The sequence below is a fragment of the Camelus ferus genome, chromosome 4, assembly GCF_009834535.1.
Source record: "Camelus ferus isolate YT-003-E chromosome 4, BCGSAC_Cfer_1.0, whole genome shotgun sequence".
Taxonomy (NCBI): Eukaryota; Metazoa; Chordata; class Mammalia; order Artiodactyla; family Camelidae; genus Camelus; species Camelus ferus.
This window is the reverse complement of record NC_045699.1, coordinates 66,544,552-66,557,201: the sequence shown is the minus strand read 5'-3', so window position 1 is coordinate 66,557,201 and position 12,650 is coordinate 66,544,552. Positions and strand designations below refer to the sequence as shown.

Here is a 12,650-nt window from a genome sequence, read left to right as displayed (position 1 = left end):
ATTGGGGAAAAAAAAAGATGAGGTAGTGCCCACTCAAATCAGTCAACGTGGTTTACTTTTGTAGAGGGATTGCTGCCAAAATCTAGATGCTGTTAAAATCTTCTTTCTCATGAAAGAAATTCCTTGCACCTCTATCCTTAAAGTCTGAACTGTGATACAGTGATACAAGTAAAACATGCAGTGAAATTCTTCTGGCCTTTGAGCGAAAGAGTATGAAGCAAAAACAGAAAACTTTTTAGTGGAACTGTAGGTAAACTCCCAGTTACACACAAAACTTTTCAGTTGAACTCTAGGTAAACTCCCAGTTACATCCTTCTCCTCCTCACATGTGATTGGAATAGAATTTGAGAGCTGAAAAGACCCTTAGAATTCACCCTTCTCACTTAACAGATGCAAAAATGGACTTATGTGTAAAACAGGTTTAAAGACGTTTAAAGTGACTTGTCCAAGACCATGTAAATAGGTCCTTGGTAATTAGAGAACTGAAATTCAGGTTTCCTGAGTGGTGCTTGCAGTAAACTATGTTGCTTCCCTTAATTGATGATGTGGTTAACCTGAGAGCTAGGTAAATGGAAACAACTCTACTGAATTCTACTTGCTTAAGCAAACTTCAAACATCAAGGAGACAATGAAAGGAAAATAAATCTTAGATTGTAGCAGGAGACCTACCTACTGAACCAACACCATGGATAAAGGACTTTTTTTTTTTTTTCTTTTTTTTGAAAATCATGTCACAACCCTTTGGGAACAAGAAAGATTCATTTGTCTGTTATACACTGAGCCCTTCGTGGGTGCCAGCCACTTTGTACTAGAAACTGGCAGCACAGAGATGAATAAGATAGTCAGTGTGCTTAAGGAGCTCAGAGTTTAGAGGAGAAAACCAACATATATACAGATTATTATTTTTTTTAAAAAGTATGATTCACTTGTTCATTCATTCATTCAGTCATTAACATAGCAGCCAGAGAGGTTCTTTTAAAATGTGGGTTAGATTATATCACTGCTCACAATCCTCCATTTTACTTGGAATAAAAGCAAAGTCCTCAGAATGACCCGCTCTCCTAGACCTCATTGTTTACTGCTTGCTCCCTTGTTGGACTCCTTGCTATTTCTTGATCAGTGCTGGGTATACTCCCCCTGCTTGGCAACGCGCTTCTCTCAAAAGTCCACATGGCTTGTTCTCTCACTTCCTTCAAGGGTTAACTCAAATGTCACCTCAGTCAAGCATTCCTTGACCACTTTGTCTACAATTGCAACAGTGGCTTCACCCACCTAGCATGCCCTATTTCGCTTCTCTGCACTATTTTCTCTATAGCGTTTCTAACTTATTGTATAATTTAATTCTGTTTTGTTTATCTTCATCATTAGAATGTGAACTTCATGAGGGTAGAACTTTCTGTCTGGTTTGTTTTCTGCTGTACTCTCTGCATCTAGAACAGTACCTGGCACACAGTAGGCATTCAATAAATATTTGTTGAATGAATAAATTCAGCAAACACATAGCACATACTACTAACTAACAGGCAATGTGCTGGATTAATTATTTGGTAGAAGTAGTGATGAAGTGCATTGGGCCACAAGGGAGCAGCTAACCTGGTCTGTGGGGTTCATTAGGGAGGTTTCCTGGAAGAACTGACCATTGAGCTGGAATTCAAAGAATGAGTAGGAAGTAGCCAGGTGAAGAAAGATAGTCTTCAGATCAACGAACAAGTTTGAATGAATACAGCTTGTCTTTACTGTAGTAATTTGGGCTTTGGTTCTCCTAAGGGTAGGAGATTTCAGAAAAGCTACTAGGACTTGAACTTTGTTTAGTTCTTTCAAAGATTTGAGCTTAGATTTTAGTAGCAAAGTTGTATATATATGTATTAATCTTGTTATTAATGAAACCATTCTAAGGGGCTTAGAAATTACCACAGATATAGTGGCTTCAAACAACCCATCACTGCAGGGTTTCTCAACCTCAGCATTAATGATGCTGACATTCTGGGGGGTATAATTCTTTGTTGTGAGTGCTGTCCTGTGCATTGTAAGATGTTTAGCAGCATCCCTGGCATCTACCCACTAGAGTTCACATTCTAACACCCACCCCACAGTGTCACAACCAGAAATGTCTCCAGATGCTTGCCCTGGGGAGCAAAATTTGCTTTCCAATTGAGAACCACCACATTAGAACCACTGCATTACTGTGGTGAGGGTCTAGGGATTTCTGTCTTCAGCAACTTTCCAAATGATCAAGGGAGAAAGCTGTTTATACCTTAATAGAGTAACCACATTTCTGAATCTAGAACTGGGTCAAAAAAATTGAAATTGGCAAGTCCTTAAACACGATATTCATATAACTAACTGTATTGAAGGTTAAAGTAAAGTGCTTTTAAAACAGTTTGGACCCTGGGAATTGGAGAAGAGTTCACAGAGGATGAAATGTTTGAGTTGAACTTACAAAAAAAATAAAGTTTATATTGGAGGATAAGGGCACATCTCAGACAAAGGGAGTATCATTAACAAAGGCTGGATTATGTTCAGAATAGTCCTGAGAGTTGCATGCTGGGAGAAGGGGCAGGAGAGTGAAACTGGGTTGTAGAGAGCCTTAAATGTTGTATGTGAAGGTAAAGAGGTTTACGCTGTTTTCCTACACTGTATATTTTCATTTTATTGTTGCATAACAGATTGCCACAAACTCAGTGCCTTAAAACAATACAGATTTATTATCTCTCAGTGAGTCAGGAATCCTGGCTTCAGCTGGGTTTCCTGCTGAGGGTCTCAAAGGGATGAAATTAAGGTGTCAATGGGCCCCATCCTCATCTGGAAGCTCGATTAGGGAAAGATCTCTTTCCAAGCTCCCTCAGATTATTGGTGGAATTCATTTCCTTGTGGCTGTATAACTGAGGTCCCCATTTCCTTGCTACCTATAGACTGGGACCACTGTTGGCTCCTGGAGGCTCTCAGGTCCTTACCATGTAAAGTTCCATAGCATGGCTGTTTGCTTCTTCAAGGCCAGCAGGAAAATCTCTCTGACTTAAAATCTCCATCTCCAGTTGCCTAGAATGAAGCCTTACATAACAAAGTAATGGAGTGACTTCCATCACCTTTGCTGTACTTTGTTGGCTAGAAAGCAAGTCAGGTTCCACCCACACTCAAGGGGAGGGCATAACACAGAGGCATGGATACCAAGAGGTAAGAATTTCTTGAGCCATTTTAAAAATTTGACTACCATATGTGCTTTCAGCTCCATGAAGGCAGTGGCCAAGTCTTTGTAAATTTTTTGCTCAGCGTTGTATCTGATGCCTGGCACATAGTAAGTGCTTTATAAATATTTGCCAAATGAATGAAATCTGTGAATGAATATTTGGTAGTAGTTGAGTGTTACAGTTTCAGCTCTTATAATGGTAATTTCATATTGAGAAGCAGTCTTGTTTCTTTGGCATTATTCATTTCTTTAGGTAAAACTGTAAACATTTTAACTTGAAATCTTAAAGTAAAACCTAAAATTATTTGTTTATTATCACAAGTGTCAATCAAATCTGTTATGTCAGAAAGACAACACCCATTGGAAAAATAATTTAGGGCTACATTGCACCAAACTAGCAGATTTCTTGTAACATCCAGACATGTTGGCAGCTTTGGAATTTTGGAGGTGGTGGGTGCTTAGGTTGTCTGAAGTTTCATAACTATTGCTAATAACAGTAATTTCAAATAATGAATAAACATAATTTCAAAACACTTTGAAAATGCTGATTGTCTTATAATAGCTGCATAATAATAGAGATTTTAGTCTGACTTGTGCTTAGAACTTTATATAGTTTAGTGTTATTATTAGTTACAATTCTTCATACTTGTTATAGGAAACATATATTGAGCAAAATTTAGATCTGAGTTGTCTATAAGTGTCATTTTATCTTCACAAAATCAGGTATTTCTGACACCAAAGTCTGTGCTTTTCCAGTAGACCTTACTGTTCAAACTGGGATTATGAGAATCCCAGTACGTGCCAGTGGATCCTAGAAGCCACAAACTAAGCGTGGCACATCTTCCTGGACTATCAATTTTAGTGATTATATTTGAAAGTAAAATATTTTTTCTATTAAAACAAATACAGGTGCAGTATATTATAGGATAGAATGCGAAATATGAATGACTTCTAAAAGTAAATTTTTATAGCGTGTTGTTTTAGGTGTCTCCTCTAGGTTCTCTTGTCCCTGATTTATGGTTACTCTCCTTTGCCCTTTAGGTGTGTCCGTGGACAAGTTGGAGAGGCACTATACTGTACCAGGCTCCCTTTGATTGGGTCTTGGCAGATGGTAAGACATTTCAGGTAGAGGTTCCTTGTAGTGGTACAAGGAAAGAAAAATCAAGGGTCACAGTCCCTCTGTCCAAAGGAGATGTTTAATAGGCTCTCCTGGTAGGTTGTTGAGAGACTGGCTGGTCCCAGATGGCCTCATTCACTCATGGGAGCAGGGTTGGAGGGGGATGGCATCAGATTACCTGGAATGACCGAATCTCTACATGTGATCTTTTATCTCAAATGTCTTCCCATAATTCAAATATGGTCCAAAGAAGGCTGCAGCAGAAACTACAAGGTTTCTTGAGACCAAGATTCAGAAGTCCCACATCATTTCCACTACATTCTGTTGGTCAAAGCAAACTACCAGGGAGCCCAGATTCAGGGGGTGGGAAAATAGACTACATCTCGGACTGGAGGAGCTGCAACGATTAAAAAATCTACCATGTGACCTTGGGCAAGTTATATAACACTTTTAAGCCTTAATTTTTTTTAATCTATAAAATGAGTATAATATTAATACCTACCTCCTGAGGTGATAGTAAGGATGAAATATGCTGTTATATGAAAAGTATAGCCAATAATAAAAGGCTCAGTATTTGTCGTGTATTACTGTTCTCCTTGTATTTCTGCCTAATGAAAGCCTAGCCATCCTTAAATGTGACCTACCTTCCTAAAGCCTTTTGTAACTTTCTTGTCTCTTGGAAAACATACTGTCTTAGTGTCTCATTTGATGGTTAGTATATTGCCTTATGTTCCTGTAATGTATGTACAAGACATAGCTCATCTGCTGAAGTTTGTAAGCCTCTGGAGGGTGCAGGCCAGTATTCATATAATTTTTTTGTAGGAGTCCCAGTGCATAGCTCGCAATGATGTTTAGTGAATGAATCCCATGTTATTCCAAAGAAGACACAGTATTTCTTTTCTGTTGCTGTAACTTAGTCTAGTAAATACATTTAATCAGAGTATAGAAATTAAAATGTGAAAGGAAAAAGTAAACTCTTCAGATAGAGGGTCTCATTGTTTACTATTTAATTAAATTAGGTGTATTCACATGGAGAAGATTTTAATCCCCAAGGGGGGGGGGGAGCTCAGTTTAGCTGTTCTAAAGAATAAATGAAAGTTTAAATTGGAGAAAATTAGAAAAAGATATTTAAAATAAATAAACTAGCATTTTATTTTAATGGTCATTTCACTTATTTTCTAATTCCAGGAATTAGAAATTCTAAACTTTAACTAGATCAAAGAATGTTGAAATCTTAGTAAAAAGCAGGGTCTGTTGGTTTTTATAAATGGAAGGCATTGTATATAATAAAAAGGCTTTTGTTTTTCTAATTTGTAATCATTTCTTGCTGTGCAAAATAAATGTGAATGCTTCTGTAACACTTGAGGATTCCTATGTAGGAATCAGGTTCAACTTGCCTAATGCTAATAGCATGAAGTCGGGGTACAGTGTGGAAAGGTAAAAAAAAAAAAAAAAAAAACCTCGCATCTGCTGTTACATGTTGTTAACTCCCTCAGCAGACGTTAAATCATTTCAAGTACAATAATAGTGTGGGAGGTAAATTAACTAACCATTAACAATCTTATAAATACACAATTAACATGCCAACATTTATATGACACATTGATGGGGTAGCAGTAATTTTTGATTGGGAGTTTGCAGGCCTTTGAGAAGCCTCAGGCTGTTCCTTATTCAGACAAGTTTTCACAGATTGCAGGTGAGGGGGCTTGAAGTCTGTCTGGCAGAAGGAAATGAATGTATAGTGTTTTGAAGGTCCAGAAGGGAGAATTTCTCTTTAACTATTGGCTGGACTTGAGCATTTTAAGTCATATTATGATCTCAGGTCCTTATGGAGTGGAGGAGTATAAGGAAGAGCTCATTTGCTTCTGATGGGGTTATTTAAAGAGACAGAGAATATTTCACGTATGGACTTTGTAGCTGAAGTTGCATGAATTTCTAGGGATTTTCAAAAAGATACTTAGACCTAATTGGAAATATAAAGTAAACTTCCTCTGTGGTTTCAGGTTAACTAGTTGATGATATCTGGAATTTACTTCATGTGGAAAATTTTATGATTTTTAGTTTTGAACAGTCATAAGTGTGCTGCTTATTTCTTGGTCTTGTACAAGTCTTGTTGCATTAGTGAAGGGAAGGCTCTCTGCTGTACAACACATTTACTGTCTTACATCTTTCACAAGGACCCATAGGAGAAATTTCTCTTAGGCCCTGAAATTCACCAAAGAGATTTTTAAAAATCATGTTTATTATAGCTATTGTAGTTCTTTGTTCCCCCTTGTTTTGAGAGGCTGTATAGTGGTTAAGATCCCAAGCTCTTGGATTTGACTGTTAGTTCTATTACTTATTCACTGTCTGGCTTTGGGCAGGTTTCTTAACCTTTCTGTGCCTCAGTTTTTTCATCTGTAAAATGGGGATAAAAGTGGTAATTATCTTATAGGCTTATTTTGAGAATTACATGAATTAATCGCTGTAAAAAGAAAAAAGACAAGTCTAGCTTTTATAATAAGGTAAGGTTAGCTATTATAATTGTGTTTTGGTTCTGGGATTCTGCAGTCTACCTGTAGCAAATGTATACGATCTTATAGCAGGCACTGACTTTCGGATTTATCCTGAGTTACTTCCCCTTTGTCACTTTTTTCATCTACTTTTTTTTTTACTATGTTCATACCTTATGTTTTTCTATAATACATTACAATATATAAATAAAGTTTGGAGGGTGTATGTGCATAAAGTTAGTATTAAAAATAAAAGTTGTTCTAAGACTTGATACCCACTAAAACCTACTAAAAATTTATTCCCTTGTTAGGGTATGCTCCAAGTTACCACAGGCAGGTTAATGATCATTAATGAACACAAATCAAATGGTTATGTAAAGTGATACTAGCTTCCAAATTGCACCTGGAACCACACTTTTCAAATAGTAGGAACTTTATAATTATTTGTTGAATGAATGAATGAAATATAAAAAGAGATCACGCAATATATTAAAAGTGGCCATGTCCTTTTGGGACGTGTCTTACTATCCTCCCACTCCACATAAATGTCCCTTTTGCTTGAATTTTTAGTAAAAACAAAGCTTTATGCCTTGAGGGACATAGAGTTAAAAAGAGGGAGAATCTGCAAAGTAGGACATCTTAGGGGAATAGTTCTCCTTTGAACCTGAAATTATTATTTATCTGATAGCCTAAAGGCATATAAAAGGACCTGACTATCTCAGAGAATCAAAGAATTGGTGACATTCAGGAAAGGCATTCAAGACCTGAAGAAACACTATTTGTAAAAGTGTAGAGCTGCATTTCAAAACCATGTGTGAAACTCTGTTATATGCTGATTTGTTTTAGTGTTCCTAGAGGAAAATAAATTTGGAATTTGGGATATATTGTGTTACTGGATTCCTCACTCTTGGAGATTCACAATATACATTAATAGTTTAAGAACTTTGAGAAGTGCTATAATTAAACAGCATTAAGAAAGTCTATTTAATTTTGTTTAATGTGGCATTTCCCAGGCATTTTAAAAAGATTTAAATTTTTAAAATTGTGGTAAAATATGTATAACATAAAATTTAGCATTTTAACCATTTTTAAGGGTTCAGCTCAGTGGTGTTAAGCACATTCACATTGGTGTGGCATCAACATCATCCATTTCCAGAACTGCTCCATCTCCCCAAACTGAAACATACCTATTAACCACTTCCCATTCTTCCCTCCCTCCAGCCCCTGGCAACTGCTATTCTTCTTTCTATCTCTGTGAATCTGACTACTCTAGGTACCCCATACAAGTGGAGTCACACAGTATTTGTCTTTTTGTGACTAGCTTATTTCATTTAGCATAACGTCCTCAGGGTTTATCCATGTTGTAGCATGTCTCAGAATTTCCTTCCTTTTTAAGGCTGAATAACTTTCCATTGTTTGTATATACCATATTTTGTTTACCCATTCTCTACCATGTATTTTTAATGACTGTGTAGTATTCCACTGTATGTGTGTGTCATGGCATAGGCATTATTGATGGGTGTTTAGGTTATTTCAGATTTTCAGTTACACAATCCTGAGATAAATATTTTTGCATAATTATTTCCTAAGAGCAATTCCTAGAAGTGGGGTTGGACAAAGGGTATTCAGTCTTTTACACTTTTATAGATGGTACCAAATTACCCTCTAAAAAGTCCCAATTTTCATTCCCTCTCTTAGTGCGTGAGAGTGCCCATGTCTCTGAATCCCTGCCAACAGTAGGTTTTAAAAATCTTTGATCTTTGCACAACTGGTCAGAGAAAATAAGTTGTTTTTGCCTGTATTTGGAATATCTTTGTCTTAGAAAGCAAATCTACCTTCATAAGATAATTGGCTACTCTTAAAGTGATTTAAAACATATTCTGTTGGTTCTGAAAAGCATTGGAATAAGTTGATAGTGTCCCAAGGTGACAATTTTGAAGGGCACATTGTATAGAAATTCTTGTATCTGTATTAATTTTTTTAAAAGCAATTCTTTATAGTCACTCTTAACACATGACATGTTCGTATGACTTATCTCTAAAACAAAATTGTATAGGTCTTGGAAGTCAGACAGCAAAATTTATTGAATTCCTTTCCTGCTATGTGTAATATTCTTTGTTGCCAGAAAGGGTATGGTGTTATGGCCCCTGTCCTTGTGGAACTTAGGGTCTGAATCCTCAAGTACATGTCATAAGAGGTGGAAAGCATGTTTCCCAGGGCAGTCCAGTGGGAGTTCCCTCTCAGAACTGGTACTGAATAAATATTTGAGTGATTCATTCCGATTCCTAATTGTATGAAGTCATAGTGTACTAATAGAGGAGATATCTGCTCATGTTGGGGTGTTTGGGGGGCCTCTGTTCTGTAAGGATAGTTAGGGAGTTGGTATGTGCTTTCAGCAGTGTTTGCCCATAAGTCTTTTCTTCATAAGAGGTGATGGAGCAGATACATTTTCCTGAAAAAGATTCTGTTGAAGATACTCCAGCACCTTCCAGCTTTGCCCTTCGCCTTTTTGGTGCCAGAACACCCATTAAATGTGTGGTTTCTTACTGAAGCCCTTGTTTTTGCAGGGGTGACTAATCAGTGTGAAGTTGAAAGCACCTGCCCCTGTGCTGGCGCCTAGTTGCCTTATTTCAAGGAGAAGATGCTTATCGTGATTGGTACCAGGTTGTTTGTAGCTCTGTTGATCTGTGATTCTGTGGTTCTGTTACAAAGCAAGTACTCTCATAATTATTTCTATGGTTGTATACATCTCTGTGGTTATGTAAGAAGTTCTTATTTTTACAGGTGAAACTGAAATGCTTCCTTTATTGCTATAGTTTTTTTCTGATTAGTACACTTAAAATGGTGGGCTGACATTAATTTTTCTGAGACTAAGTGTCTCAGAAATTTGACACTTAGAAGAATCCCATGATATTAGGAGATCTAGGAGGTCTGTATTAGGGTATAAACTTTTTGACTCAGGCACACTTTACTCACCTTTGCATTTCCCGTTAGCTCCAGTATAAAATAAGTACTTAGTGAATATTTTAAGGGGAAAAAATGAAGATTAATGTAGTTCATTTGATTTGAGATGCTCCTCAGTTAAACTTCCTCTTAATCTCGGTATCTTTAAGATCCACCAGGGGATGTCAATAGAATGATTTGTTGCCAGGCAAAAAATTTTAAAACCTGTTAGCTATAATGATTTATTAACTAGATTTCCCACTGTGTTCCATTTCTGGGAGGAACAAATGGCAAGAAAATCTAGTGTTCTAGGTCTTTCTAAAAATAAATATCTTCGAGGACTGTTACTAGGAACATGTTCAGTCCAACTTTCACATTCCTTGCACTTAGTAACAGTTTTAGAGGTGACCCAGATGACCTGCGGAGTTCTCTGTTACAAAGGAAGCATACACTGATTTTTACATGCTGTGAACTTACGAAAGAAGGATAAATTATTGATATATTGTAGGATTACTTTAAACAAGAATTGAAAACTGAAATTGGTAGTGATATTTTTTACCACTGTTGTTATTATTAATAGCAGCTAATTTTTAATTATATACCAGGGACTCTTTTGAGCATTTTACCTGTATTACCTTCTATATATCCTTTCATCCCTGCAACCCCTGTTTTATAAATGGAGAAAGAAAACAGGCTTAGTGAGGTTAAGGTTATTTTGATGAAGATGACGTAGCTAGTAAATGATAGGGCCAGGATTTGAACCCGATTCTGCTTAAAGAACCTTTGTTCTTTGTTGAGTACTCCTTTTTTGAGTATTCCCATTTAACTGAGGTGGTACCGTTTTGTTCCCAGAATAAGCATCATTACAGCTTAACAAGACTCAGGAAGCAGTTCTTATAATTAGGTTTCTAAAATAAGAAATTAGTCTGGCAGCAGACAAGTTTGATTAATAAGTTTTATTTTAAAGCACAATACTATCTTAAATCAGAGGAAAGGAAAATATATTTATTGAACAAAATTACTTTGGTGGTGTGTACAAATATGTGGTATTTTTGTGCAATTCCTGGTAACTCTGAAAGCATTGTCTGTGCCCTTTTAGACACTTAACAACCGTATGACAGGAGGGGAAAATATAAAGTGAAGAAATACAGTTTCATACTCTAGTACATCATTTGAGGGAAATACAACTTGTTCCCCCATGACCTTATCAGGTAATGAGAAGACTGCATGGGAATGAAGGGAGAAAGAAAGGAAAATTTATTGTTTTAACAGTAGTTATATGCTTTGAGTGGCCTGACTAAGAAGATACTGTTATTTGCTTTGCAAAAGAGCAAGCCATCCTCTGTCCCATGGAGATCTCATTGACTGGAGGGGTAGCCCCTAGTGTTTATCAAGATTTCCTTTCAGCTTAGGCTTAATCCTTTTAAGTTCCTAGATACAGGGATAAATGTTGATTTTCAAGGTAGCATTTTGCCACATTGAACTTGCTTAAAAAATGATTCAGTCATTTTCTGCCTTATTCTTAAATATTGCTGTGTACATCATGTTTCTAGGTAGGTGAGCCCGTGAAACAATATGAAGAGGAGAAAATAGCCTTTTAAGGAAATTGGCCCACAGAAAGGATGGCCTTCTTGGACAATCCAACTATCATTCTAGCTCATATTCGTCAGTCACATGTGACCAGTGATGACACAGGAATGTGTGAGATGGTTCTCATTGATCATGATGTTGACCTAGAGAAGATTCATCCTTCAATGCCTGGAGACAGTGGGTCAGAAATTCAGGGAAGCAATGGTGAGACTCAGGGCTATGTATATGCCCAGTCAGTCGATATTACCTCAAGTTGGGACTTTGGTATTAGAAGACGCTCAAATACAGGTAAACGTTGCCTTTTAGTCATGTCTTCTGAGCTTTAAATCAGTAAACAATCTTACAGAATAATGCATAATGTTGGAATAGGTTTAATGGGGAAAAAAAGTTACTGTGTATTAACAGGAACATGCATGTATTATACTCATAGTGAGGAGAGAGTCTCTGGAATGATGCTATTAGCAGGAAGTAGACAGAAGAGGAATAAGGAAGTAGAAGAAGAATAGGTGAAGAAGTTGGTTATGAGAATGTTGGATGTTCTGTTTCTAAAAAGTCACCATGTAGAGAGGGCAGTGGACTGTGTGACTGTCTTCACAGGGCAGCATTATTCCCAGTAGGGAGACTACCCAGAGGCAGATTTCAGGTTGACATGATAAAGAACCCTTAATAGAGAGAGCTGACCAGCCAAGGAGTGCTGCTGCCCAAGACAGTTCTTGCCCCTGGAGGAACTGTAGGGGAAAAGGGGACTGGAGGGAGGCAGCTGAATATTTGTTAGGGCTGCTTTTGGTAGGAATTCCTCATCGGGTGTGAGATTAGAAAAGGTGCCCCTGTTTTTGCTACATTACCTTTATTTTCTCTAGTTGATCTCTACCCTTTGATTTTCATAGATTGAAAATGCTCAACCTTGGCATATTTATATTTGGTTGTTAGCTTTTAAAAGCTTATCATTGCCCCTTTTCCAGCTTGCATTTTTTGGGAGCCTTTCAAGGGGTATGTGGTGAACCAAGTCCTTTACTTAGATAAATTATTTAGACTATATAATGTAGTTGTTCTAATATGACAAAATAGTATTTTTTTTTAGTTAATTAGAAAATAGAATCTCCTAATCAGTAGCAGTAACCTGCTAACTCCCAGGAAAAGTAATGGCAGGATATATAGTAGAACGTTGAAAATATTCACATGTTTATTTTCATGGTACAAGTGTATAATGTATGTAAAGGAGTACTGCAGGTAGAGTGGGATGCAATTCACAGTGAAAAGCATGTTAAGGTTTTGGTTCAGAATTCAGTATTCAGTGACATCTACAAAGAATAATTTGCTC

General features: G+C 37.0%; 1 protein-coding gene across 9 annotated transcripts in view; it reads left to right on the top strand.

Annotated features, from left to right (window-relative positions):
* The window catches only part of MAPKAP1 (MAPK associated protein 1), a 208,856-nt gene that overhangs the window by 15,087 nt on the left and 181,119 nt on the right, over window positions 1–12,650 (top strand). For 4 of the 9 annotated variants that reach the window (XM_032478441.1, XM_032478438.1, XM_032478446.1 and 1 more), the window contains exons 2-3: window positions 4,229–4,298; window positions 11,293–11,617. The exons of 2 other annotated variants lie outside the window; for them this stretch is intronic. In XM_032478441.1, coding sequence (XP_032334332.1) covers window positions 11,362–11,617 — 256 coding nt within the window. In that variant the 5' untranslated portion in view covers window positions 4,229–4,298; window positions 11,293–11,361. Of the gene's footprint in view, window positions 1–3,035; window positions 3,175–4,228; window positions 4,299–11,292; window positions 11,618–12,650 lie in introns of all 9 variants that reach the window. 3 more of the 9 variants (XM_032478439.1, XM_032478440.1, XM_032478443.1) reach the window with 3 other exon arrangements.